The sequence below is a fragment of the Silurus aristotelis genome, assembly GCF_946808225.1.
Source record: "Silurus aristotelis genome assembly, chromosome: 22".
NCBI classification, from domain to species: domain Eukaryota; kingdom Metazoa; phylum Chordata; class Actinopteri; order Siluriformes; family Siluridae; genus Silurus; species Silurus aristotelis.
Genome location: NC_139595.1, coordinates 1,594,239 through 1,621,321, shown reverse-complemented (window position 1 = coordinate 1,621,321; position 27,083 = coordinate 1,594,239). Strand labels below are relative to the sequence as shown.

The 27,083-nt window shown below is 40.7% G+C and overlaps 3 protein-coding genes across 7 annotated transcripts; 2 read left to right on the top strand and 1 right to left on the bottom strand.

Moving 5' to 3' along the window:
• Positions 1 to 48: 48 nt before the first annotated feature.
• Positions 49 to 5,743, top strand: cdc7 (cell division cycle 7 homolog). 3 transcript variants are annotated; one of them, XM_083525137.1, is made up of 12 exons: positions 49 to 150; positions 536 to 629; positions 750 to 836; positions 1,887 to 2,022; positions 2,106 to 2,199; positions 2,277 to 2,419; positions 2,617 to 2,680; positions 3,192 to 3,287; positions 3,400 to 3,581; positions 3,861 to 3,943; positions 4,343 to 4,492; positions 4,572 to 5,743. In XM_083525137.1, exons 2-12 carry the CDS (start codon positions 548 to 550, stop codon positions 4,889 to 4,891), a joined length of 1,437 nt encoding a protein of 478 aa, XP_083381263.1. In that variant the 5' UTR covers positions 49 to 150; positions 536 to 547; the 3' UTR covers positions 4,892 to 5,743. The 3 variants fall into 3 exon arrangements, with proteins under 3 accessions (XP_083381263.1, XP_083381262.1, XP_083381264.1); XM_083525136.1 differs by having other exon boundaries at positions 2,617 to 2,818; positions 4,572 to 5,044; XM_083525138.1 differs by having other exon boundaries at positions 76 to 146; positions 534 to 629; positions 2,617 to 2,818; positions 4,572 to 5,044.
• Positions 5,687 to 12,663, bottom strand: glmna (glomulin, FKBP associated protein a). 3 transcript variants are annotated; one of them, XR_014530773.1, is made up of 21 exons: positions 12,558 to 12,663; positions 11,471 to 11,559; positions 11,329 to 11,402; positions 11,128 to 11,253; positions 10,922 to 11,035; positions 10,545 to 10,653; positions 9,975 to 10,224; positions 9,522 to 9,621; positions 9,159 to 9,340; positions 9,025 to 9,078; positions 8,887 to 8,917; positions 8,062 to 8,151; positions 7,687 to 7,728; positions 7,512 to 7,585; positions 7,345 to 7,429; positions 7,048 to 7,157; positions 6,817 to 6,880; positions 6,588 to 6,720; positions 6,391 to 6,467; positions 6,021 to 6,183; positions 5,687 to 5,754 (listed from the first exon to the last, which is right to left on the bottom strand). XR_014530773.1 is itself a non-coding variant. In XM_083525121.1 (20 exons), exons 3-20 carry the CDS (start codon positions 11,365 to 11,367, stop codon positions 6,094 to 6,096), a joined length of 1,770 nt encoding a protein of 589 aa, XP_083381247.1. In that variant the 5' UTR covers positions 11,368 to 11,402; positions 11,471 to 11,531; positions 12,558 to 12,641; the 3' UTR covers positions 5,687 to 6,093. The 3 variants fall into 3 exon arrangements, 1 of the variants encoding a protein (XP_083381247.1); XR_014530774.1 differs by having other exon boundaries at positions 11,471 to 11,531; positions 12,558 to 12,641; XM_083525121.1 differs by having other exon boundaries at positions 5,687 to 6,183; positions 11,471 to 11,531; positions 12,558 to 12,641.
• rpap2 (RNA polymerase II associated protein 2) lies at positions 12,652 to 26,036 on the top strand. Its single transcript, XM_083525122.1, has 13 exons — positions 12,652 to 12,786; positions 13,547 to 13,595; positions 14,196 to 14,310; positions 14,397 to 14,495; positions 14,972 to 15,037; positions 15,129 to 15,217; positions 15,679 to 15,714; positions 15,829 to 16,398; positions 18,136 to 18,382; positions 19,324 to 19,415; positions 19,509 to 19,589; positions 21,192 to 21,260; positions 25,753 to 26,036. The coding sequence occupies exons 1-13, from the start codon at positions 12,738 to 12,740 to the stop codon at positions 25,925 to 25,927; spliced, it is 1,737 nt and encodes a 578-aa protein (XP_083381248.1). The 5' UTR covers positions 12,652 to 12,737; the 3' UTR covers positions 25,928 to 26,036.
• The last annotated feature ends 1,047 nt before the right edge of the window (positions 26,037 to 27,083 follow it).

The window sequence follows — 27,083 nt, the reverse complement described above, 5'->3', positions numbered from 1 at the left end:
AAGTAATAATGCGCCGGAATTTATTGTAATATATTAATCAATGGCTTTTGTTTGTACCATCTAAGTCACGTGACCAGAACAGGGTTTTTCGCGCGAGTTTTTAGACATTAGCCGGCTAGTTAGCGGCGCTGCTTTCCTCCAGGACCGTAAGTTTTACGAGTTGTTTCTCGATATTTAACGACTTATTTAAACATTTCCGCAACAAGAAAAAACTTAAATTGCAAATTGAGGATGTTTTCCATGTTGTAATTTGTATTTCAGTGAATTCTAAACTCTTTAACGCGGTTTGTGTGTGTGGGTGTAGTTTCATTTGCTTAATACCTCCCTTTAAGTGCGCACTAGCTAGGGAGCGAAATAATGGAATTGAATATTGAATGCACACTAGGTAGGGAGGAAATATAGTGTACCGACTAGGTATTTGGGATACAGCTCATCGCGTATGGACGCGTATACGCGGACGAGCAAAAATGTTGGCACCTTTCTATTGAACATAGAGAATATAAATTCTTTATTGTTTTATTTCTTTATTTTAGAGACTTTTTTCGTTATGGAGACACTTCAGGGTCTTTCAGACATTGGTGAGGCTGTTAAACCGTCCGAAAAAGAGACAAATAAACGAAAAGTCCCCAGTAAGTGCATGTGAAACTGTATTATATTTAATACTGAGTTTATTATTGAGTGTATTCATTGTGTGTGTGTGTGTGTGTGTGTGTGTGTGTGTGTGTGTGTGTGTGTGTGTTATGTTCCAGGAGATGTTGAGATGGACATTCAGTATCTGTATGAAGTTGTCCCACAGCTCTCCAAAGTTTTCCGGATTACAGACAAAATTGGAGAAGGTTTAAGATCTTGTTCCTTTCAAACGTCATACATAATTTATATACACAATTTTTAATTAAAATAAAAATCCAATAAGAAATTTCAGTGATTTAAAACTGCCAAATTTTAGACGCATCCTGACGTGTGTCTATGTTTAATATTTACACTTTATAATATCTGTGATGGGTCAGATAAGTTTATTTAACAAATACTACTAATAATATTACATTTATATCTGACATTTTATAAAATCCAATGTTTGTTTTTTTGTAAAAAAAAAAAATCAAAAAGTTTTTATTTTGTTTAAATGATAACCATGCAATAAAATATCTGACATGACAAAAAACAAAACAGTAACTAATATTAGAATATTTAATGAATATAGAATAAATTGATCATCGTTAAATAAAAAATATCTCCAAATATATATATATATATATAAAAAATTAAACTAGTAACAGGAGGAAATGTATTTTTACTTATATAATCGTAGCGCAATTCGTTGGAAATATTGACATAGAAAGAGACCTGCGTATTTTTTTATTTTATTGGAATAATTTTTTTTAGTTTTTGTTTACATTTTTAATGATAAAATGTAACAAATTGGTTTATTGAAGATTTTAACTGTGAACTGATTGGTGGAAGAAAATGAAATAAAAAGAAAATCTGGCAAATTGATCATTTCATAGTTTCACTTTTCCCCTTTTCATGTACATATTTAAAAATTAATAAATATAAAATAAATCATTTCAATATTTTTTTAATTAATAATTACATTTTTTTTACTGAAAAATATTTAATTTTTTTTTATTAAATTATTTTTTATTATTTTTTTAACCAGAGGGCGAGAAAGAAAAGAAAAACAAAATAAATAAAAACAATAATAAAAAAAATAAAATCGCCTGCAAAAAAATTCAACGAAAATATTACTTAAAATACACCGATATATTGTCTTTCATTTTTGAATATTGGCTTTATTATTGTTTAATCATATTATTGTTTCGTATTTGTATTATTTAATTCACCATGGTTTTAAAGTGTTTTCTAATAAACGTCTCGTCCTGCATTAGGTACCTTCAGCTCCGTGTATCTGGGAGAAGCCCAGATGAGTGACGGGAGGAGAGAGAGGTTTGCTCTGAAGCATCTGATCCCGACGAGTCACCCGGTGCGGATCGCTGCGGAGCTCCAGTGTTTAACGGTGGCAGGGTGAGAGACGTTCACAGGCGGTGTTTAATGTGAGGGGAGGTTTCATGAGAAAACCGCTGACGTGGGGGTTTTTTTTGTCGCAGGGGCAAAGAGAATGTGATGGGAGTGACCTACTGCTTTAGGAAGGACCACCACGTGGTGATCGTCATGCCCTACCTGGAGCACCAGGCTTTTGTGGTAAATAAATACGATCTCGGTTGTTGTGAGTCTCCGTGGAAGGGAACGAGGTTTAACTGGAACGTCTTTGTGTGTAGGACGTGGTGGAGCTGCTGAGTTTAGAGGAGGTGCTTCAGTACATGTATCATTTACTCAAAGCCCTGAAGCACATCCACGAGTTCGGGATCATCCACCGCGACATCAAGCCCACCAACTTCCTGTACAACCGGCGTGACAAAAAGTATGCGCACCCCTTTAACAACATCCTATGACATCTTAATCCATTTAGGGTTGCATTTGATTTTACAGGAAGCTGTTATAAAAAAAATGAATGGACACCTGCTGACCAATCAGAATGCAGAATTGTAGCATTACAGCATTATATAGAACATGACCACTGATGTGTGTGTGTGTGTGTGTGTGTCCTCGTGTCCTCAGATACGCCCTGGTAGACTTCGGCCTGGCTCAGGGAACCCCAGACACTCAGATAGAGCTGTTGAAGGTGGTAAAGTCTCAGAAAGCTCATTACGAATCACACGGGAAACAGGCACCAGTTCCTCTCCCACCGAACACGAGGGTCCTCACGGCGCACGCTTCCACGAAAACGCCATGTCCAAACTCGCGCACAAAACACACCAAGGTTTCCGTCTGGGACACACGGGGTGGAAGCACACCGGCTCTGATTCATCGCCTCTGCGTGACACGTTTTTTCTAAATACGCCCTCTATAAGTGGGCGGTCGCTATAGCAACGGCGGCGCGTTAATTTCGATAAACCTGCGATTTGCAGCCGCACTTTTTTCAGATCTGCTGCTATAGTCGAATGCCTCCTGATCATCAGTGCTGCATAAATCATGATTATTCGTTATTATTCATTATTATTTAAATGCCAATTCATTCATCCATTTGTTCTACGAAAGCTCGATCAATCAGAGCCGTCGTGTGGCACACATTTATTTGATCTTATCTCTGTCAAATCTCCAGCCCCTTAATGACGTGCTCTTTTGTTTTCCAGGAGCTCATGGTGCTTTGCAAAACGCCACGTTCCGTATTCGGGGAGAGAAACCTCAACAGCTCGAACCCCACCAAAGCTCCTGCGGATAAAACCGAAGTGAGGATCGAGTTACAAGTTTTTTTTGGGGTTTTTTTTTCGAATTACGTGTTAAGCGCTATTTATTTTTTGTTTGTTATTATTACCGAAACGTGCAATGTTACCGTTTTAGGGACACGTGATACCTACCAAGACGGACAATGTCATTGCGTGCAAGATACTCTCCACGAAACGCCGTCCTCCCCCCGCACGTACTCTTGCTGCCAATTTGAAGACCAAAACCGTGACCCTGAACCCGTCTCTTACCTGTACCTGCTACATGACCGACCGCATCTGCAACGTCTGCCTGTCTAGGTACACGGTTCCATCCAAAAAAAATAATAAAAAATAAAAAAAGACCCTTCAAATAAAAAGCATGTCATCAGTGATTCGCCTTTAGAGGCCGCTCTCGTACTGTATTACGCAACCCGGAAAAACTATCAGCATGGATTTTTGTCAAGTTCAGGCAAATCAACTATCAATGTTGTTTCTGATGGATACCCCATGCCACCAGTCAATCCTGTTAACCTAAATGTCATATGTTTGGTGCTTAAGCATTGGAATGCCTATTAAACAAACTTTTCTGCTCTTCAGGAAGCAGCAGGTGGCTCCAAGAGCAGGAACTCCAGGATTCAGGGCTCCTGAAGTTTTGACCAAGTGCCCTGACCAAGGAACGGGTAAAGGCTTTATTCATATCATCATGCTTTGTAGTACAAGATTTTACTCATATAATCTTATGCTATATGAAGCTAAAAGCTAAAAAAATATATATATTTATTCGAATCGTTCCAGAAATTGTTTTGGTTACAAGGGAAAAAAAAAAGAAAAGAACGACTTGTAATAGAAAGAGTAGGGGCAGCAGTTGCCATGACAGTACAGCGCCCCCTACTGTGCTACTAAACACATTAAAAGCATCATTATTTCAGATGTTAATTATGGTCTCAAGAATCTTTCTGGAAGTCTGCATAATTAAAATTACGGACATTTTTAAATGGAAAAAGATGTGTAGGAACCCTGTTATTGATGTGTAGAAACGATTTATGCAAAACCGACCAAATCGTATTTTATTCACACAGCTATCGACATGTGGTCTACCGGCGTGATCCTGCTCTCGCTCCTGAGCGGCAGGTATCCGTTTTTCAAAGCCAACGACGACCTCATGGCCTTGACTCAGATCATGACGATCCGAGGCTCGAGAGAAACCATTCAGGCCGCTAAGAAATTCGGTACATACGCCGGCTTTTATACACGTTTTCGCCCCTACGTGACGTTTTCGCGCTGAGCGTCTGATCTTTTGCGTCGCAGGCAAGGCGGTGGTGTGCAGCCGCGAGCTTCCCCGACTCGACCTGAGGATCCTGTGCGAGGCGCTCCGAGGGGTACGACCCTGCGGGGACGAGGCGCTTCCGGCGGCGTTTCGGGCCTCACGTCATCCCACGGACCGCGGCCGAGCGGAGAAACGGAGCGGCGTGGGGAACGCGGAGGAGTCAGACGCCAGGGGGTGGGACAGAGTTCCAGATGATGTGTATGACCTGCTGGACAAACTTTTGGATTTGAATCCGGAGACGAGAATCAGTGCAGCTTCGGCACTGCAGCATCCGGCGTTTAAAGATCTCACGGATTATTAATTATTAATCGGACAGGATTTTATCCTCGGGGTAAATCCCAATCAACAAGTGTATTACTTTTGTAATATAGTGTTCTGTATGTACTCTTTATTTATTTGTTCAGTGTGATGAGTTCGGGATGATAATAAGAATAAATTACAATATTTTAATAAACTGTACAAGTGTGTCAATATCAGGATTTTGATCTTTTAAATATTATAAAATAGCTCATGAATAATCCATTAGCATAATAATTTGCATAGTATATATTTTTTTTTTAGTAATTATTACATATATAACTGTAATGAACGCACATGATAAAGATCATGTTTTTCTGGTTCCTCTCAAGGGTTCTTCCTTATGAACTCGGAGTGTTTCCTTCAGCACAGTCGCCACTGATTCGCTCATTAGGGGTACAATTTCTAAGGAGCAAACTGGTAGGCGCTAAACTTCTACATTCGTTTATACAACTTTATACCTGCTTTATCTCCTTTAAACTTCAAAGCGTTCGGAACTTTTTTCTCACAATAGTAGCAGCGTTCATGTCAGTTTTTAATAACTTCTGATTTTAATAGTAAGAGTCTTTGTCACAGCACAGTGGAATTCTTTCTCTGCATATCCCCAGTCTTAATACAGCACATCTGGATTAGATTGGGTTAAGGGCCTTGCTCAAGGGCCCAACAGAGGCAGCACTTCTACAGGAACGGTGTGACCCGTTATTTTCTGGGTAAATAATTTCTCATGATTTAATTCAACACAATTCAGAATGGTTTGGATGTGATACAGAAACTGCTTGAAAATCAGTCAAAATGAGTCTTTTATGAAAATGCAGTTTTATTAAATGTCCAGGAATAAAATCCTTTATTTAATATTTACAGGCAAATCTTCAGCTCAGCGAATCTCTTAAAAAAATATTCGGCTCATTCGTTCAGCACAAAAGTCATTCGCACGTCAATCCCGTCACGTGTACTTTTATTTTACTCGTTTGAAGTGATCATTAAACACACAAACATAACGGTCTCATGATCCGAGCGGCTCCTGGATGATTCTAGTAACAATGTGTGAGATTTATAGTACATCTGCTGCTACTGCACGTGAGCGAGCGTCAAGAGCCACGTCATGAGCGCGTTTTCCTTCGCTATGCTGCTGCGGTTTAAACGACTGTTGTTTGTTTTAAAGCTCCAGTGCAGGCGACTGCTGGATTGGCGTCTAGCTGTACACGTCTACGTCTGGCCTTTGGCTGCGGAGATCTCCTCGATTCGGGCCAGGACGCTCTCCATCAGGTCGAACATGTAGAGCGCGGACTGCAGAACCTGGAGAGATGAGGAACGTTAGATAGCGTGCTGTGGATAGAACAGGGACACGTGCAGAGACTGTGGTGCTTCTCCAGAATCGTAAAACTGGTTCCTTTGGTTAAAATCATGCATGTGGTTACATAATAGGTCACCATCCATCCATCCCTCCATCCCTCCATCTAACAACTTAGAGACAAACATATAGAACGTGAAGAAAATCAAGACCTGGAGCTGCATTTCTGGGGTCATATCGGGTAACGTGTTGTTGCCGACGGTAACCGTGCAGGCAGGCGCTTTGGAGTCTACAGATACAGACACACAAAAAAAAAAAACTTAATTGCGCTTAAACAAAAGAAACGTAGCAGCTATTTTTGTTTCGTGTATCTGGTTCAGGAGAACTCGCGATACGAGACGTCTCAGACCTGCTGCGCTGTTCTTCTTCCCCTTGGTGCTCTTCAGCTCGGCCTCGTAATGCGCCCGGGACATGTTCAAACCTGTGCGCAGGGGCTTCAGGTAGTTCTCCTCGATCGCACACAACTCACTCCAAATTCCTGTCTGAAGAACGAACACACACACACACACACACACACCATGAACCTGCTGGGAAATACAGCAGACTTCTGCAGAGGAGACAATGGGTTAATGTCTTACCTCATTACTCCATTCTTTATCTCTGATCAGCAGATAACGCAGCAGATTCAGAGATTCCATAATCCTGCAACACACACACGACAGATTCAATAGAAAACCCTTACCGTGGGAAAGTCAGGCGTCCCAATACTTTTGGCCCTACAGTGTGTTAGCAGAGCGCTGTATTGATGAAATATATAATCTGATATGATCAGTAACGTGAGCATCGATACGTTTGGTGATTGTTGTTACCTGTCGAGATTGTGGAGCAGGTCGGTCTCTGGTCCTTGAGGAAGACTCAGGACTTGACGCAGTAAAGGCAGGAGATGTTTCCCCAGGAACCAGTCGTTCTCGTGACCCGGCTGTGTGTGAGAGAAACACGGCGTGTGAACATTTAACATCTACAACAACTTCAGCGTTTCCTCGTCATGGTTTAGTAGAAATAATAAACCGATTCTGACGTCGCATTTTATATCATCACCGGAGCAGTGGGCGGAGCATTGTGGGGTCATTTGCATACGTTCGGATCAGCACTCTGGAACATCGTACCTTTAACGCGAGATCGGTCTGGTTCTTGATGTTCTTGATGATGAATCCTTCCACTCCGGCATGATCGCTGGTTTTCAGCATGCACCTAAACAAAAATTTACATTTACAAAAATATTATACACTCGTTTTTTCTTTTGTTTTTTTGACGTTTTGAACAAAACACTCGCCTGAAAAACTTGTACTTGGCCTCTGTGTTATATTTGTCGATGCTCAGCTGGAAAACCGAGAGTCCTTTCGTCCTCTGTGAACACACACACTTCAGTTTCTTGCTTCCTTACAGTAATAAGTAATGATCATTAACACAGGTACACTTTGGTGCCGAAAGTATTGGGACACCCATACCACATCCTGAGCAGGACACAACGTCATCACCCGAACCAAGTCCTGTGGAAAAAAACAACCAAAATATAGATCAGTATACGATTGTGTATAAAATATTGGCTCATGTGATCTGAAAGTTTTTGTTTTGATTTTTATTACATTTAAATAACGTCCCAACATTTCTTTAATTCGGGTTCTATAATATAGGTCTGCTTTTTTTTTTCTTTTTTTTCCATTTCATATTTATGCAGAAAAGTCAAACTAGAGGCTTCACAAGCTTTGAAGCTCCACTGTAGAATGATGCATAGCAGGTTAAAGTGTTTTCATCTTCATGTGTCTGTAACGTAATGAAAATCCCAATAAGGAATCATGAAGGATGGAGTAACGCTGCTCTACCTGTGGAACATCCAGGAAAGATTTTAAATCCAGAAGGTCACAGGGCAGGCTGCTGTCCTCCACTCGCACCAGCGTCTTCTCATACAGCTCCTGTACAGAGAGATCTTACCAGCGTTACACAGGGAGTAGACCACGAGTAGACCACTACACGCCTATTCAATTATATTATTATATACTGTACTATCAGTACCATTACAGTACTATCAGTACCTGTAGTGCTATTAGTACTGTTATTGCTACAATCAGTAGTATCAGTACCTGTAGTGCTATCACTAACTATTAGTACCTGGAGTACTATTAGTATCTGTAGTGCTATAAGTACCTGAAGTGCTATACATGTAGTGCTATCAGTAACAATTAGTACCTGGAGCACTATCAGTACTATCAGTACCTGGAGCACTATCAGTAACTATTAGTACTAACAGTACCTGTAGTGCTATTAGTACTGTTATTGCTACACTCAGTAGTATCAGTACCTGTAGTACTAACAGTACTATTACCACCTGTGGTGCTAAACGTTACTATTAGTACTATCAGTACCTGGAGTACCATCAGTAACTATTAGTACTATCATTATCTGTAGTGCTAACAGTACTATCAGTACCTTTAATACTATCAGTTCTATCAGTGCCTGAAATGCTATCAGTACCACCTGTACTATCAGTACCATGGTCTAGTTCTAAGCTCCACCCACGAAGAACCTCTACAACAAAAACACACAAATTCAGCTTGACGGTGGAAACAGCAACACTGTGAAGGATTGTGGGTAATTTATGGAGGCGAGGCGTACGTTAGGATGGATAAAAGTGTGGATTTGAGTCGTACCAGTCCCTTCTTTAACCGGAGTTCTTCATTTCTGTTACGGAAACACACACACACACACACACACACACACACTTCAGTAGGGGGAGAAAAGATAAAAAAAAAAAATCCCTGAGTACCAGTACCTGAGGTGCTGCTTACCTGCTGAGTAACAGCTCCACATGCTCCATGTTACACTGCAGCACAAACACTGGGCTGGAGAAAGAAAACAATACAACACGATGATGATGATGATGATGAAGATGAAGTTCTAAAAGATCTGGAACGTTGTGTACCTGAGGACGGCAGGAAACAGGTCCACGGCGATGTGGTGCACAAACAGTAAATAAGCCAAGCTGGCCAGAGACTCCTTCGGATATCGGACTTCCTCCTCCAGGAGCCCGGGAATGTCGCGCTTCCGCAAAAGATTGTGAGACAACAAGTCCAGGAGAGACTCACCGATACTACTCAGAGTGACCTACAGGGGGAGGGGGGAGAGAGAGAGAGAGAGAGAGAGAGAGAGAGAGAGAGAGAGAGATATGTGGGGAGAAAAATTTAAGAAAAGACAAAGAGGAGAGGAGAGAGGGATGATGTCATTATTAATATTATTCATAAGCCGTGAGCTGATTTGAGCCCAGACGGGAAGCAGTGTTTCTCACAAGGATGTCTGTAGCGAAGTCTCTCAGAGGAGACGTCTCCATCGTGTCTGGATCCTTTAGCTGGACGTCCAGCAGAGGCTCGCTCAAACTCTTCATACAGCTGGAACCACAAGAGCACGAGCAGGTCTGTTAGCATAGCACTAATTATCTCTTTTCTTCAAAAATGCGTTTTTTCTAGACTGCACACAGTTTGAGAATAAAAAACATGTTACTGATCATTTCTCCATGTGATGGTCATCATTTAAAGCTTGCGTTAAAGTTTTTCTGGCCCTGAAATAAGCCACGCCCCCGTTATGATTATTAATTGATTTGCCTGCTGTCATCATGTTTCCATGCGTTGATTTCATTAGATTTATTATAATGAGTTTTTTTCGTATTTTCCGGCCCTGAAATAAGCCCCGCCCCCAGCTGAAAGTAACCTGAGTCAGGATACATGGTTTGGTCCAAACCTACAATTTCAGGACCTCCACACGGAGCTCGTCGTCCCTGGAGACGGTGCGATGCTTCTTAATGTTCTCCTTGATCTCCTCCACGAAGGGTCGGATGAAGTGTGACAGAGCCGTGAGGCAGCGACACAAACCGAACACGTCGTCCTCCTCCTGCTCTCGGCTCTTAGGAACAGGAAGTTTGGCCACCTGACTGAGCAGGGTGTTGAGAGCCATGCCCAGAGTCGAGGCTTTCCTCTTCCCCAGCTTCAGCAGCACTACAGACAATGAGAGGAGTGAGAGGACCAAAAGAAGCAAAAGGAGCAACAGAGAGCGAGAGGAGAGAGAGGAACAAGAGGAGCGAGAGGAACGAGATGAGCGAGAGGAACAAGAGGAGAGAGAGGAACAAGAGGAGCGAGAGGAACAAGAGGAGCGAGAGGAACGAGATGAGAGAGAGGAACAAGAGGAGCGAGAGGAACAAGAGGAGCGAGAGGAACGAGATGAGCGAGATGAGAGAGAGGAACAAGAGGAGCGAGAGGAACGAGATGAGCGAGAGAAACAAGAGCAGACAGCGCTTTCCAGAAAGACGGTTCCTCACCTATCTGTAACGGTGAGAGCAGCAGTGTGATGATTTCAGTCACAGCATCAGAATCCACTTCCTCCACCTGCTCCAGCAGACCAATCACCAGCTCTTTAGGACTGCACACCTGAAACCACACACACATCACAAACCTCAAGTCACTGTCACACAACACACACGCACACACGCCGTCTCTCACACACACACACACACACACACGCACGCACACACGCCGTCTCACACACACACACGCCGTCTCACTCACACACACGCCGTCTCACTCACACACACGCCGTCTCACTCACACACACGCCGTCTCACTCACACACACCTCACAAACCTCAAGTCACCGTAACACACACACTGACACACTGACGTGAGGAGAACTCACACACCTGCAGTAAGTGAGAGAAGATGGCCTGACAGTGCTGCAGGTTCTTCTCTTGCTTTTTCAGCAGAACTTTGACTAACGGCTCCAGAAGGTTCCACCCCATACAGCGCACGACGCTCTGTGACACACGCAAAATAAACGCGGAACAAATAAAACACGAGGGTTTACGTCACGTCTCAGCGTCATGTGTGGTTCCGTCCCGCGGCTCACTTTGTTTCTCTCGTCGATGACGACGCTCAGGACGTGAGCGCCGTGTCCCTGCTCGATGCAGCTCGTCCCCGCCGCACGGAACACGTCGAAGTCAGCAGGAGAGAAGTTCTCATCCTCCACGTGCTGCTGCAGGGAGAAGAAACGAATCAGACGAGGAGAAATCGCACAAACAAACAAACAAACGGACTCGTGTGCTCTTACGCATCTCTGTACCACATCACTGAACTGCTCCAGCGCCATCTTACTGCATCTCTGTGCTCTCAGACCCAGATCACCTGCACAAACAAATACTTTACACTCTCTGTGTGTGTGTGTGTGTGTGTGTGTGTGTGTAACAGCTCACCTGCAGTGTCTTCGAGTTTCAGTCCCAGTTTACAGAAAGAGCATCACTTTTCTCTTCACTTCTGAAATGGCAATAATTATCTTTTTTTCCTAAATTAAAAAAAAATAATAAAAAATGTAAATAGCAAGAATTGAAATTATTTTTATTGTATATTTTTTGCCATTTTTAGTAGCATAAAAAGATTTTATTTCTATTATATGTACATTTAAATATATTTATTTAGTTTTCTTAATTTCTTAATGTAATTATTGTTCATTTAAATATCGTGTCTTTATTAAATTTTTATTCAGGATTTTTTTACACACCAAAAGTATTTTATTATGTAGCGCATAACGATTTTTTTGGCCACTTAAATTTTTAAAAAAAATATTTTTATGCTTATTTTATTTACCTGTTTATTTGGTATATTTTCAATAAATAAATGCATTCAAAAATTTGCTTATGGGGTTACATTTATTATTGAATTATTATTTATTAATATAAAAAAAAAAACACCTAGCAATTTATTTTTTGGTGTTAAATGTTACATAAAAAAAAAATCAAAAACATTTTTGTAAATGTACATTATTATTATTATTATTATTATTATTATTATTATTATTATTATTATTATTGTATTAATTATTGCAACAAAAGAACCTGAGACTATTTTTATTTATTTATTTTTCAGAATTATTTGAGAGGTTAATTTAATATATTCTCACTGTTACATATTTTAATTATTATTTATAATTAACTTTTTTATTTCTTCTGCTTGATATCCTCTCCAGTGCTTCACAGCTAGAATAACTATTATTATTATTATTATTATTATTATTATTATTATTATTATTATAAGATAAGAGTTTTACACCTCGTACAATGTGTGATTTCTGTGCAAAAAAAAATATATAAATAAATGATATTAAAAGGTAAATCAGATCTGATCTGAATGTGGATGTGAATTTCAGCCTCCTGCTAATCCACAGCTAGCAAACAATCCAGCAGGTTGCAGTCTGGTGCACAGAAAACCAGTCAATATCTCCAAAATATAATCCACCAACAAACATGACGAGAGCATCAGTATATAAACATTAATATAACCTACATTAAGAGAAGAAAGCTGCTCTGGAAGCCGGACGCTGTGTCACTGTGGTCCTGAGCACCATTGACGGTTAGCTACCAGTCACGCATCTCGGGGCATTTTTGTCCCTATGGCGCTTGCCGTAGACACGTGATGAACCCGGAAGTAAGAGGCGGATTTTTGTTTTGACGGAGGAAAGAAAGCATGGACGCCGGTGGAAGAAGACGAGCTCGCGTGTCCAGAGCTAAAACAGGTCAGCTCGGAGGGAGTGTTGACAACTTTAACCTTTTAACTTTAATAAAATAAAGCGTATAACTGTATACGCCGGTATATTTTTTCGATACTTTTTTTCTTGCAGTGGTTTTTCTTAATTTTTTGCAATTATTTCCAACATTGTACATTAAAACTGAGGAATCTAAACTACGTCTGGAATTGTGTAGAAAACCAAAAAAACCTGTTAAACATTTCAGAATGTGTTCGATATTTTTAGTCCAAAGTGCACACTCCTGGTATTCTCGCACTGGATGCATGATGATGTCACCTGGAATTACTCTGGAAAAGTTCAAGACGTCTCCTTCCTTCTTAATGTGCTTTAGAGCATCAGATGTCTTGTGTAGAGGAAAGAATGACTACAGAGCCAGAAGCCCCATTAGTGCTACTGCAACCAATGTACAAATCCATATTATAGCAAGAAACACTCAGTTAAGGAAAAAGATCCATCAGTACTTATTTATTACTGATACTAAATTATCATTTAATTCCAGGTGACTGGAATGAGATAATGAAAAGAGTGTGCAAAGTCTTCCAAGAAAGAAAGAAAGAGAAAAACCACTGAAGTAGAAGATGTGTCCAAACCTTCGACTGGTACTGTGTAAATATGTGTGTATATGTATATATATGTGTGTGTGTGTGTATATGTGTGTATATGTGTGTGTGTGTGTGTGTGTGTGTGTGTGTGTGTGTGTGTGTATATATATATATATAATCCAATTGAACCCTTGTGATTACTCCAGATGGAAAAGCAGCTCAGGTGAGGAGGTCTGCTGAAGAGGAGGCCAGAAGGTAATGATTATTTCCCCCATCATACATATACAGAACACATATTCTTTATCCTTATCCTCTATATATACACATATATAAGTATTTCCCTGCTCTAACACGCACCATCCAGCCTTTATTTATCACATATACCCACCAGCACAGGAAAATCCCTTTTCCACATATCCCCTGTGTCCACCAGAGCAACGAGCATTAGGGGCCTTGTTCCAGGGCCCAGCAGTGGCAGCACTGGGTCTTGAACTCCTGACCAGATCAGGAACCCAGAGTGTTAACAGTAGAGCCAGTGCTGTAAGTGTTCACATATCCCAGCTTGCCTGGAGCAGGAGTCAGAGCACAGGGGCAGGTAGGCGGCACCTCTGGAGCAGATCGGGTTAAATACCTTGCTCAAGGGCCACAACCTGGCAATGATGGGACTTGAACCACTAACCTTATGATTAGTAATCCATAAAAACATCCCGTTCTGGTATACTGGATATTGATGAAAGGAATGAACGAAAAGAGAGAAAATATTGTAGGTGGGTAGAAGGTAAGTAGGAAGTAGGTAGTGATTGGATAGGCTTTGTTAATGGTTTAAAGATGTAAATTCCACTACCTTCTGGTCAGGAAGGAGATTTTGAAGGAGAGTCTGAGGGAGAGGCTTGAGTTGGAGAGGAGAGCTCTTCAGGTGGTGGAGAGGCTCCTGGACGACAGCATGACTGAGGAGTTCCTGGTCGACTGTGTAAGTAACTGACTGCGATTTCTGTTTCTGGGATGATGATGATGATGATGATGATGATGAGGAAGGTGATGATACTTGCTCACCAGGCAAGACTGATCACACCAGCAAACTACAGAGACGCGGTAGAGGAACGTTCCATCGCCAAAATGTGTGGGTACCCAGTCTGCTCCAACAAACTCGTTAACGTAAGTAGAAGCCCCTCTTCGTTTCATGTTTGGCCAAAAGTTTGTGGACACCTGAAGATATGTTTCCTGTGCTCTATTTAAACATCAACATTTAAACCCTATTTGCTGTTATAATAATGTCCAGTCTTCCGGGAAGATGATCCACGATGATCTTGTGAAGTCATGGTACTGATGTAGGTGAGAAGGTGAGGAGGCCTGGGGGTGCAGTCAGCGTTTATATTCATCCCAAAGGTTTTTTAGTAGACCTCTATATCAGGAGATCTTCCACACACTTCCCATTCATGGAGCTGGCTTTATGCACAGGGGCTTTGTCCTGCTGGAACAGGTTTTGGTCTCTAAAGCCTTTAAGGAAGAACCACATTATGGCTGGAAAAGTCTGGTGTCCCAATACTTTTGTCCACATTGTTTGTGTGTGAATATATATTTCTATAATCCATTTATCTCCTGTGGTATTTACATTTCTGTATAAATTCCAGGTTCCGAGGCAACGGTTTAAAATTTCCACCAAGACCAACAAGGTGTATGAAATCACAGAGCGCAAGGTGAAGAACGTTTAAAGGAACGCAATGAAATATCCATAGATATATATTTTTTTATATATTTTATCATAAAAATATTTTCCCGATGTTTCAGTGCTTCTGTTGCAATTTCTGCTACAAAGCTTCGAAATATCTGGAGGTCCAGATTTCCAAATCACCGCTGTGGCTGAGGAAGGAGGAGAGGTAGAGTGATTTACATGCACATTGTTTATGATCTTCTCACAGTCAAGATGTGACCCTGAAACCCAGAGAGAGGTTGAGGACGATATAAATATATATATAGAAAGTTCTCCTGGTACTGGATGGTTTAGTCAGAATTGCTATGAGAAAGCAGATCATTTCCATAAACTTGGGTTTGGTCAGAAGTCCTCCTAGAAAGGGTGATCAGAACTTCCGTCCTCGAGAGCAGACAGGATCCCTCTAGAGAGAGGAAAGGATCGTTTGGGTAGGGGTCTTTTGGTTGAGGTTGGTCTGCAGGGGTTGTGTTGGAATTCGTTGAGGAGATGATGATCTTGGTAAGAATTCCTCCAGGAGCAATTGGGATTGGTTAGCATTCCTTTAAGAGTGTGTGGGATTAATTCGAAGGGTGTGAGTGGAAGAGCCATCCATCACTTCGCTCTTTCTTCTCTTTCTCTCTCATCCAGACCTTCTGAGGTGAAGTTGTTGAAGAAAGGAGATGGGTACGTGCACGTAATTTTATTTCCACCTTTCTGTAAAATCTGTATGTATACGGGCTGCAGTGCTCATGCTGCTCTCTCTCCTCCTCTTCGCTGCTCTCTCTCTTCTTCACTCAGAGGTACTTCAGGTCTGGAGGTGAAGCTATCAGACAGACATGTGACTACGTCAGACATCGAGAATTCGATCCCAGAAAGCACCGGTTCTCACAGAGGCATCGGTGATGGTGAGGGAAGTGGTGATGATGAGGAAGAGGAGGAGGAGGAGCAGGGCTTCGTGTCCAGCGTGGTGTCCAGACCACAGCAGCAGCACAGGAGACATGTTCACTGGGGCGATCTGCCCAGACAGGACGGAGACAAACAACAAACATGTGAAGGTGACCCTCAAACATCAGGAGCGAGGAGCGAGAGAGAAACGCGCAGCGATGGTGCTCAGGTCTCTCAAGCAATCAGTGACTCCTTATCAGTGGAGGAAACCAGCAATGTTCTAGATCAGGTCGCTCTTTTAGACTCGGATGGAACGAGCCTCAACATCTCCCGAGTGGGGATGAGTAAACAAACCGCCGCCGGACTCCGGAATCTGCTGAAGAGCTCCGGGAGAACGAGAGCCGAAGCTCCAGTGGTCACGCTCAGCCTAATGGAATGTCTCACACGCACGCTGATGGAGTGGAGAACCGAGGAGACCGCGAGGTACGTTTCCTACAAGTTCAGCTAGGAACGTGCGTCTATATGTGAGCAGTTAAAATAAAATTTTTTTTAATAAAAAGTTAATAAATTCCCTGTTTTATTTAAATAATATATAAAATAATATTGTATACAATATAAACAAATCAAATTAATGCAATACTTTTTATTAAATTAATTACATTTATTAACAGATCAAATTGGTACAAATTACATTTATTCAATAATAAAAAAAATGAAAGAAATCTTTACCTGATTGATCAATTATCATATACAGCTGCATTTCAATAAATTAGAATATCATTAAAAAGTTGATTTATTTTAGTAATTTGATATAAAAAGTGAAACTGGTTTATTATATAGATTCATCACACACACTGATATATTTCAAGTGTTTATTTCTTTTACTTGTGATGAACAAAAACCCAAAAAATCAGAACTTCATAAAACCAATTAAAAAAAACTTCTTTGAGTGATTTGTTGGTCTTCTGGAAAGTCATTTACTGTATCTGAACTTGATACGTGGTCGTGGCTCCTTTTGCTTTAATTACTGCCTCAATTGGGCGTGGCATGGAGGAGATCAGACTGTGGCATGGAGGAGATCAGACTCTGGCGTGGAGGTGATCAGACTCTGGCGTGGAGGTGATCAGACTCTGGCGTGGAGGTGATCAGACTCTGGCGTGGAGGTGATCAGTCTGTGGCGTGGAGGTGATCAGACTGTGGCGTGGAGGAGATCAGACTGTGGCGTGGAGGAGATCAGTCTGTGGCGTGGAGGAGATCAGTCTGTGGCGTGGAGGAGATCAGTCTGTGGCGTGGCGGTGATCAGACTGTGGCGTGGAGGAGATCAGACTGTGGCACTGCTGAGGTCGTGTGGAAGCCCAGGTTTCTTTGACAGTGGCCTTCAGCTCATCTGCATTTTTTGGTCTCTTGTTTCTCATTTTGACATCACCAGAGATTCTCTATGGGGTTCAGGTCTGGTGAGTTTGCTGGTCAGTCAAGCAGACCAACCCCATGGTCATTTAACCAACTTCTGGTGCTTTATGCGAGTGCAGTGACTTTGGTTTCCAGTTCTTCTTCTCTTTAGCCCAGGTAAGACGCCTCTGACATTGTCTGTGGTTCAGGAGCGGCTTAACAAGAGGAACACGACCACTGTGTGTGGTGGCTCTTGATGCCTTGACCCCAGCCTCAGTCCATTCCTTGTGAAGATCATCGAAATTCTTGAATGGCTTTTTCTTTGACGAGCCTCAAGGCTGCGGTTCTTTCAGTCTTTTTCTTCGTCTCAACTTTCTGTTAACCTGCTCAGATACAGCTCTCTGTGATCAGCAGATGAATGTTTGTGGCTTCACCTCCTTGTTAACCGTGTCAGCGATTGTCTTTTGGACAACGTCAGCTCAGCAGTTTTCCCCATGATTGTGTCGCCCAGTGAACCAAACTGAGAGCATTTTGAAGCCTTAGGAACCTTTGCAGATGTTTTGAGTCGATGAGATGATTGTCACCATATTGAAATTTTTTTGAGATGTGCATTGGAGGGTTTTTGTTAAATGTGAGCCAAAATCATCACAATGAAAAGAACCAAAGACTAAAACTACTTCAGTCTGTGTGTTGAATTTATTTTATACACGAATTGCACAATTTTTTTAATTTTAATTACTAAAATAAACAAACCTATCCACGAAACGAAGCCCTGCCCGAGCTTTCATTTTTACATGTAAAACCTCAACTTTTGGGTTTGTACCCTGTAAGGTTCCTGTATGGACCAGGTTCCACCACCTACGCTGAGGCCGAGCCACAGAGCGACGGCGATGAGGAGGAACTGGATGAAGACGACCTGGAGGACGTAGAGAAGGTGAAGTGTTCAGGAGATGCAGCTTCTGCCGCAGCACCCGATTACGAGACTCTGAGGAGAGAGACGCAGATGCTGGAGCTTCATGTGCACGAGTTTTACCGAGGAGAGTGTGTCCTGCCTGAGAAGGTCCAAACGCACACTGAGGTGAGCAAACACAACACACTGCCTGGAAGATTTAGCTTAGATCTGCTGTTACTGACTGAGTCCACACGAGGGCGCTATGCAAGTGTGTGAGGATTTCCTTAACTTTAATGCCAATCCTGGAAACCAGAAATGTGTGAATGTTCCAGATAAAGAGAGAAAAAGAGGGAGTGGGGTTACTGCAGGTCAGACAGTAATGATGTAGAATGGACATGTTATTGGAGAGCAGGATGTTAAAAATATTTTTATTTAAAAATAGGAGGTTTTTTTGTCCATGCACTCGAGTGGCCTGGTCCTTATTACCCTGAACACTAGATGGCGCTTATATTTATATTTATATATTTTTAATATATATTTATATATACACAAAGTGGTATATTATATATCATAATGTTATAAAGAATTTATAGTTTGTTGTTGGGTTTTATTTGATTGGAATATTTCTACCTTTTTTTTTATACTTTTTCTACGGGGAAAAAATCTGCTTATAAGTTTTTTTTTCTTTTAGTTTTAGTTTTTAATGAGCATTTAGTTTTATTAGAATTTTTTTTTTCCTTTAAAATTGTTTTATTTCTCTTTGATTTTTCTCCATTTTTTTTGTGCATAAACCTTTATTCTTTTATTTGTATTATTGAAACAAAAAATGTATTCTTATTTTATATGAAATTTTTAATTTTTTAAATATTCAGGTTTTTTTTTTTTGTTTTGTTTTTTAAATTTTTTCTTTGTAATTATAAATAAAGGAAACATTTAAGGGACCAGTGACATCGATAAGGTGTTTTTTGTTTGTTTATACATATAACATTAACATCTGGCCAAAAGTATTTGGACACCCGATATGTGCTTCTTTACAAACCATTGGAGGCACAGCACCACGGTGCACCTACAGTGTGTATCATCTCATGCCTGAATGGTGTGTGTGTGTTTTGTTTGTGATCTTTCAGGACCACGAGAACGTCCCGTCGTTGCCGCTGGTCGACTCTCGCCGTCAGCGAGCGATCCAGAGAAGCATCGTTGTGAAGAAGCTGTGCAGAAGGTCTGAAATCATCAGTTTATCTGGTCTTCTTTATATTAATGAGTGTAACACGTTCCTGACATCTGAACATCAACGTCCTGCTGTGTGTTTCAGTCTCGAAGACATCATCGGGCCTCTGGGTGTCACCATGAGCGAGATCATCAACGATATTAACTCCGTCCTCCGGACCTTCAGGTGGGTGAAGCTCTTTGAAATGAGCAGAGGCTTCTGCAAGTTTCTCACATCTCCACATATCTCCATCTCTGGAGCTCCTAAAGCTCCTGTAACTTTTTCATGAGATTCCTCAAGGCCCCCAAAAGTGTCAGCTTGGCGGTACAGGGGACTTCCGACATTCCGATCAGTAGCCCAGAGCCCGCAATTATCCCTTTTCCAGGGACATGTGGTTATTTCACAAACTGTTCATGAAGATCTGCTTTCCATGGGATAGAAGATCTTGAGCGACCTGCTGTAGAGCTCTGACCTCAACCCGTTTGTGATGAATGTGAACGCTGACTGCACCCCAGGCCTCCTCACCTCACCTACATCAGAACCCCTGACTTTACAAATCATCCCAATCACAGAACCCAGAATCTAGTTGAAGGTCTCCCCAGAAGAACGGAGATTATTATAACAGCAAATCTTTGTGACGAAATTCCGAGCTTTTGCGAGACGCCCGAGCTGCTGTCAACAGGAAGTTGCGTCTCGCTCTCAGGAGCTGATTTACGGTGCCCCTGAAGGGCCACTTCACCGAGGCGTTTCCTGGAATTCTGCTCCTCCTGTGAAGGGCCACTAAATCTGAGCCGTGCACACAAAGGCTTCACACCAATCAGAGGTGCTGAAACGGAGCGGCTCAGCGAACCCACGCCGCCTCGGACGCTTTTCTCATTCTGCTGGAACCAAACGTCCTGAAGGGATACGATCAAAAAGACTGGAGCGCTTTTTCATGCCAGAGTGCAAATGTTTCAATCAATTAATTAAAATAGAAGGAAGAACTACTTTTTCCAGATTTTTTTTTTTTTTTTTTTTTTTGTTATGGGGTGTACAAACTTTTGCACTCAACCACAATATAATCTGTCAAAATATCAAAATATAATCAATATTTATATTATGTTAAAAAAATATATATTTTTTTATTTTTATTTTCTTAGTAAAGTTATTTATTGAAGATGAAAATGAACATTTTACATTTATTTCTTTTGTTTATAGTTTTTATTGTCTTTTTATATGATATATATATATATATCTTTTTATATTTAGTTTTATATCAATATGTTCAGAATTTGGGAGCTTATTTTTTATTTATATTTTATTGACTACCAAAAAGTTAAAATTAATAATAATAATTAGAATAATTAAGAATATTACACGAATATAAAAAAAAAAATTTATTGGTATAATTTTATTTTATATGTAGTAATAATAATAATGATAATAATAATAATAATAATAATAATAATAATTATTATTATTATTATTATATAAAGTGTTTTTGGTATTTATTTAAATTTGTTTTATTTTACTTTGATTTGTTTGTAAACCTGTCAATCAATACCAAGGGGGGTTGGACCCGTTCACTGATTGGTTTAATTATTATTTTTTAAATTAGTATATAGCTATAAATCCGTTCTGTCAGTTTTTGCCAACAAATAAAAGATGGACTACTTTTATCGTTTTCCATTTCTGGAAGTTTGAATATGGGAAGCGGGAAGCAGGATGCTGGCAACAGAAACGATGATGATGATGATTAAACAGCAATGTCTTTTTTTTTTTTTTTTTTTTTTTTCTTGTTTTTTCCAGATTTACAAACGTTAACATCATCCACAAGCCTCCTGAATGGACCCTGATTGCCGTCGTTCTGCTTTCAGTGTAAGTCCTCTGGATTTTTATCAGAAATACTGAATTCCTTGTGTTTGTTCACAGCATTTAGTACTTTTTCCTTTGACCTGAGTTTAAAAGGTGAACTTTTTTTTTTGATCGTGCACCGTGAGCATGTTATTGCATCATTAAAGATAGGAGCCAATCAGGTTCGGGTATGCAAATGAGGAAGGTAAGTGGATAATTTTTTTTTTATGAATAATTTATTTTGTGGCCTATTATTTTATAGAAATAAATAATCAGAGTGCATGAGGCTTTAGTTTGCATTGTGCAGTACGAAGGTTTTAAAAATAATAAATATGAGGTATGTTATTATATTAATTATATTATATTATTATATTAATCACATTTTACGCTTAAATTCTTTAATTTATTTATTTTTATTTTATTTAAATTACATCTTTGATCTTTGATCTTTTTTTGTTACTTTTTAAAATGTTTTTCTTTCTTTTTCTTTATCTTCTATCTTTAATCTTTTCATGGATGTTTTTTTTTTTTTTTTTTTACTTTTTGTGTATATATAATGTTTGTAAAAGTTTTTATAGTTTGCAAAAATTCTATAGCCGTGTTTGTATTAATAATAATAATTATTATTATTAATATTATTATAATTAATAACATTGAGTAGGGAGAGAACGAGCAGGCCACGGCTACTTAACTGCCACCTGATTATTCCCTCGGATCCGACCGACCCGGTTCGTACACGAGTTCTGGAATTTTATTTTCAAATGAACTTGTTTGTGCACCGTGTGATTATGGAACTGGCCGTGACATTTGGGTTTTTCTTTATCTGGTGAAAAGGTTTATTGGCTGATTAGAGTTTATGGCCACTCGTGTGTGTGTGTGTGTGTGTGTGTGTGTGTGTGTGAGAGCTAGCTTGAGCAGCAGCTGGAGTGCGGGACTATAAGGAAAACTGGCCGAGGAAATCAGGGAGCATTGTTTTCTCTGCAGGAACACCCAATCAGTAAAGCTATTACACCCGAGTGTGTGTGTGTGTGTGGGAGAGAGCGCAGGCTTGTCTTCTTGATTTTAATCACAGTGATAAAGATGTGTACACAAGCATACGAGGTATTATGAATGAAACTTTACAATCCTGTTTTTACGATCAGAGCTTTATTGGAATTTTCATCTCGGCACATGGACGATCCGCTCGTTCCTTTCAAGAGAAAAAGGAAGAAATGTGTAAAAATGTCGTATAAAACATCAAAAAGGTATAAATGTGCATGCTTTTCTAGGGCAAACCGAAGTGCTTTCCTGATTTACAAACTCGTGTTCCCATGTTGGAAAACATGCCGCAGCACAGCTGGTATGGATTTAGCCACGCCCACTAACGACCATGAAAGGCAAAGCTCACATAGGACCAAAATGTCCAAAACTGAGGCGATTATTTGATTGGCAGATGATTGGTCAAATCTTTGTATACACTGTATTGCCAAAAGTTTGCGGACACCCGGTCATAAGTATTCCACATTTAGTCCGAATTTGCTCTTATAATTCCCTCCACTCTTCTGGGAAGATGTTCCACTAGATTTTAGCGTGCACTTGGGGACATGTGTTCATCAGTCACATGGGTGTTAGTAAAGGCAGGTAGTGATGTAGGTGAGAAGGTGAGGAGGTCTGGGGTGCAGTCAGTGTTCACATTCATCCCGAAGGTGTTCAGTAGGGTTGAGATCAGAGCTCTATAGCAGGAGAACTTCCTCTCCAAACCATGTAAACCAGATCTTTATGGAGCTGGCTTTGTACACAGTGGCATCTTCAGGCTGGAACAGGTTTTGGGTTTCCAAGTTCAAGTGAACGCAAAATTTTATTACACCACATCCAAAGACATGTTGTACAATTGTTTGGAGAAGAACCACATATGGCAGGAAAGATCAGGTGTCCCAATACTTTTGTCCAAATAGTGTTAATGCAAAAATGATAGAGAAATTATACATTTTTATTTATGCATCAAACTTTGCACATATGCTAATTGAGAATGCAATATATATATATATATACATACATAGAAATGTAGCCATAAACAGTTACAAAAAAAAAAGAAAAAAAAAAAAAGGGCAGTGGTCTTTTTTTATAATAAATGAGGAAAAAAAATCTCGCGTATGTTGCACAAGACGAGTAAATCACTTCGGGATGGAGAAGAAATCCGCTTCAGCACAGACACCGTTTTATTCTTTAGCAATAAAAGCGAACTGTTTGCTAATGGAGTCGGGATTTGAAGTGGTGTTGCGGTTTTACAGTCTCTCGTTCGTTGATTATTTTTCAGTGTGATACGGAGTTTTATTCCTTATATGGTGTTCGGGAAAAATCATATGTAATGACGAATGTAGGATTTTTGCTTCTGTGTGCAAAATGGATAAAAATGCAGTGAAGGCAGTGAAACATAGGAAGGCGTGTGTGTGTGTGTGTGTGTGTGTGTGTGTGTGTGTGTGTGTGTGTGTGTGTGTGTCAGGGTTATTGCAGGCTCCAAGAGGCTGTTTGCACTCTGACAGATGGTATGTACGGCTTCCCCGTGTTTTTAAGGCCCGGACGAGGCCTAGAGTTCCGTGCTGCTCCCGTCTGAGTCAACAGAGACTCCTGTTATATATATTTTTTTTATCTCGCCATGATTACAGCCAATCTGTGATATAGAAGCAGCAGGGCAGCATGGGAAACATTCCACCTGAGCAACGCCAACGTCCTCCAACCTCCCTCCTTCCCCATTCCCTCCTCAGGAACCCGCCCTAATAACAAAACTCTGATTTAGCATTTACCGAGGGCTGAGTCTCAGAACGCTCCGGCTTTCAGATCACTCGCATACTCGGGTATTTCCCCAGACATACATTTTCAAAAGTTTGTGGACACCTGACTATAAGTGCTTTTTGAACATCGTATTCCACATTCGGTTTCCATTTTGCTGTTCTAATCACCTCCATTCTTCTCTGAAGATGTTCCACTAGATTTTGTGGAGATTCATTCAGCCACAAGGGTTTTAGTAAAGTCGGCTAATGATGTAGGTGCGGTGAGGAGACCTGGGGTGAGAGAGAAAACGATCTTCCACACACTTCCGACCAGCTGGTTTTGTGCACGGCTCAAGTTCAAAGCGCTGACTGGAGCCTCCTTCCATTAACGTTAAATAGACACCTCCTTACGGAAAACCTCGCCAATCCGACCATAAAAACGATATCGCGTTAGAACGAGGGAACGTTCTGGAACATGAATTGCCTTCCGACCAATCAGATACGCTAATTTGTCGACCGGCTTCCGAAAGTTGCATGTCCACACCGAAACGTCTGAAAACGCTCACGTCGCTGTGCTGCGCGTGAGCAAATCGCAGGACGCCTCGACCCACGTCATTTTACGCCTCACGTTTAGTAAATAAACAATGTACAATGTTGTAGGTTTGAGTCCCACGACTAAAGTCAAGCCCCGCCCTTCCTGACCCAATGCTGTGCAAACAAAATAACACACCCGAAGTTGCGAATTTGATCAGGTCTTCGTTCTCGCCAGCATTTTTTTTTCCGCTCATGAATGATTCAGACACGTCTCTCTTTACCTGATGATGCGCTCGCAGTCGGCTCGTGCGCTTTTGTTCTGAGAGACCGAATAATGCATGAAGATGCTGAAACATGAGAACAGGTGGAAACCAATCCGAAAAAAAGAAAGAGACTACGGGATGAGTCTGGATAAGAGAATGTTTCTTACTGCCGCTTTAATAATTCCCCCAGCCGTGTAGACAACATGAAGTCTAATCCCGACAGCTTCTATTAGTTTCCTGGACGTGGGCGTGTCCTCATGATATACACAACCATGCCGCTTATTATTATTATTTATTTATTTATTTATTTATTTTTTTTACTACACCTCATTTTAATGTGAACTTTTTGTTTCAATCTGTAGGAGTGTTTGTTAGAAGGGGTGTGGCCTAAACAAACGCTCATAACCCCAAGATTTACATTACAAGCGATGAACAGGATCTGAGCAAAGTAAAAGCATAACGTTGTACTTTTTATCCGCTTATTGTTACATATAAGCAAAAGGTCGGACCTTGAAATGTTAGGAGTTTGTCATCTTGTGCCATTTTCAAGAACCAATCAGGTTCCAGTATGCAATTCTAATGAAAAAGTAAAACGGCACCGTTCATCATTAAAAGGGGCGGGGTTTAAAGTATTAGAGACCTTTCTAATCAGCATGTTTATGAAATGAGTTTGTGCCATCTTCCGTATAAGAACCAATCAGGTTCCAGTATGCAAATTTTGGCAGAAAAAAAAAAAGGCCATCATAAAAAGGGGTTGGGTTTTGAGGTGTATCTATTTTGCATATTCATTAAACAATTGCCATCTTCCATATACTGTACGAACCAATCAGGTTCTAGTATTCAAATGAGGCTGAAATGAGCACCATTTTGAAACGATCCCGTTTGAATAGGGCTTTAAAGTTTTTGGTTTTTTTGTGTGTTTAGACTTTCATTGACCTCTGATTGACCTCTATTTGACTTGTCATGCAGTTTGGCCGAGGTGTCTCCGTCTCTGAGGGAATCGATGACGAGGACTTGTTCAGTCGACTACATCAGCTCTCTCGTGAAGGAGTTAGGGCTGAAAGACGAGGACCTGCAGAGTCTCGTGAAGCTCCTAAGACCTCCCAGGAACGCGTGTGCTACAGTCTCGGCTACAGAGAGCTGAGTCGACTCATGAGCAGCTCTTTACATCCACACTTCATTAAAACACTGTAATCCAGAGCTGATGTTAGTCCTGTAGTATTTGGTGCAGTTAATAAAAATGTTGGGATGTATTCAATGTCTGATGTTCAAATGAGTAAAAATGAGCTGAATTGATTGTGGGTGTGCTCTAATATTCAAATGAACACTGATTGAAAGCGCTCTTAGGTGCCGCCCCTGAGGCAAAAATTCACCATGGCAAAAGAATCAGGAATTTTGTCTACCAACCTCCCAGTTACAGAGTTACACACTCGCTAGTATAGAATTTACTAGCTGGATTGACTAGCTAGTACTTGCTAGGCTAGTTTTTAGATTTACGCAAAGTGACCATTCTGTGTGTGAAAACCGCTGAAATTTTGAAACACCTTATGCATTTAAAATATAAAAGCTAATCAGTTTCCTGTATGCTTCCCGTGGGCTCACCACCTGCAGGAGGGACCGTAAGGGACGGTGCTGTGAGGTTTGGGCAGCAGTCGAAGGCGGGGGCCTGCTTAGACTGCTGCGCCCGCGACCCGAATTACGGATAAGCGGGAGAAAATGAATGAATGAGTTTCCTGTATGCAAATGAAGGTAAACATGGTTCCACTATGGATAGGGGCAGAGCTTGGAGTATTGCAGTTTGTAGTTTCCATACTCATTAAATCTGAGTTTGTCATCTTAATATAAGTGCCAATCAGGTTGTGGTATGCAAATCAATGTAAAATTAAGACTAGTGTGGTGTGAAGGGGTGGAGCTTGGTTCATTTAAAGAGTTTATAATTTGCACAGTGATCAGTTATAAGTTTGCCTCATCTTTTATACAACAGTTAACCAGGTTTCAGTATGCAAATTAAGTGAAAAGTAACATAGTTCACCTGAGAAAGGGGCGGAGCTTGGAGTGTTAAGTGTTTGTAATTTACACCCATGAAATCTAAGTTTGTGCAATTGTCCATATAAAAGCCAATCAGGTTCTATTATGCCAGTAATGATAAGGGGTGGGGCTTAGAGTGTTAAAATTGTTTATTTACATATTTAATAAATCTGACATGCACAATCGAATTGACTGCGCAATGGTCCATATAAGAGCCAATCAGGATTCGGTATTCAAATTATTAATAAGGGGCGGTGCTTAGAGTGTTGAAA

Excerpts from the sequence above, each read along its gene's own strand:
- glmna (XM_083525121.1), bottom strand. The coding sequence starts at position 11,367 with ATGGCGCTGGAGCAGTTCAGTGATGTGGTACAGAGATGC. Across the intron at positions 9,079-9,158 it reads CTGTTTCCTGCCGTCCTCAG|CCCAGTGTTTGTGCTGCAGT; the intron begins GTACACAACGTT and ends TTCTTTCTCCAG. Across the intron at positions 6,881-7,047 it reads CTGCTCCACAATCTCGACAG|GATTATGGAATCTCTGAATC; the intron begins GTAACAACAATC and ends TGTGTGTTGCAG.
- cdc7 (XM_083525136.1), top strand. The coding sequence starts at position 548 with ATGGAGACACTTCAGGGTCTTTCAGACATTGGTGAGGCTGTTAAACCG. Across the intron at positions 837-1,886 it reads TACAGACAAAATTGGAGAAG|GTACCTTCAGCTCCGTGTAT; the intron begins GTTTAAGATCTT and ends GTCCTGCATTAG. Across the intron at positions 3,582-3,860 it reads TGCAACGTCTGCCTGTCTAG|GAAGCAGCAGGTGGCTCCAA; the intron begins GTACACGGTTCC and ends TCTGCTCTTCAG.
- rpap2 (XM_083525122.1), top strand. The coding sequence starts at position 12,738 with ATGGACGCCGGTGGAAGAAGACGAGCTCGCGTGTCCAGAGCTAAAACA. Across the intron at positions 15,218-15,678 it reads TGGCTGAGGAAGGAGGAGAG|ACCTTCTGAGGTGAAGTTGT; the intron begins GTAGAGTGATTT and ends TCTCTCATCCAG. Across the intron at positions 21,261-25,752 it reads GCCGTCGTTCTGCTTTCAGT|TTTGGCCGAGGTGTCTCCGT; the intron begins GTAAGTCCTCTG and ends CTTGTCATGCAG.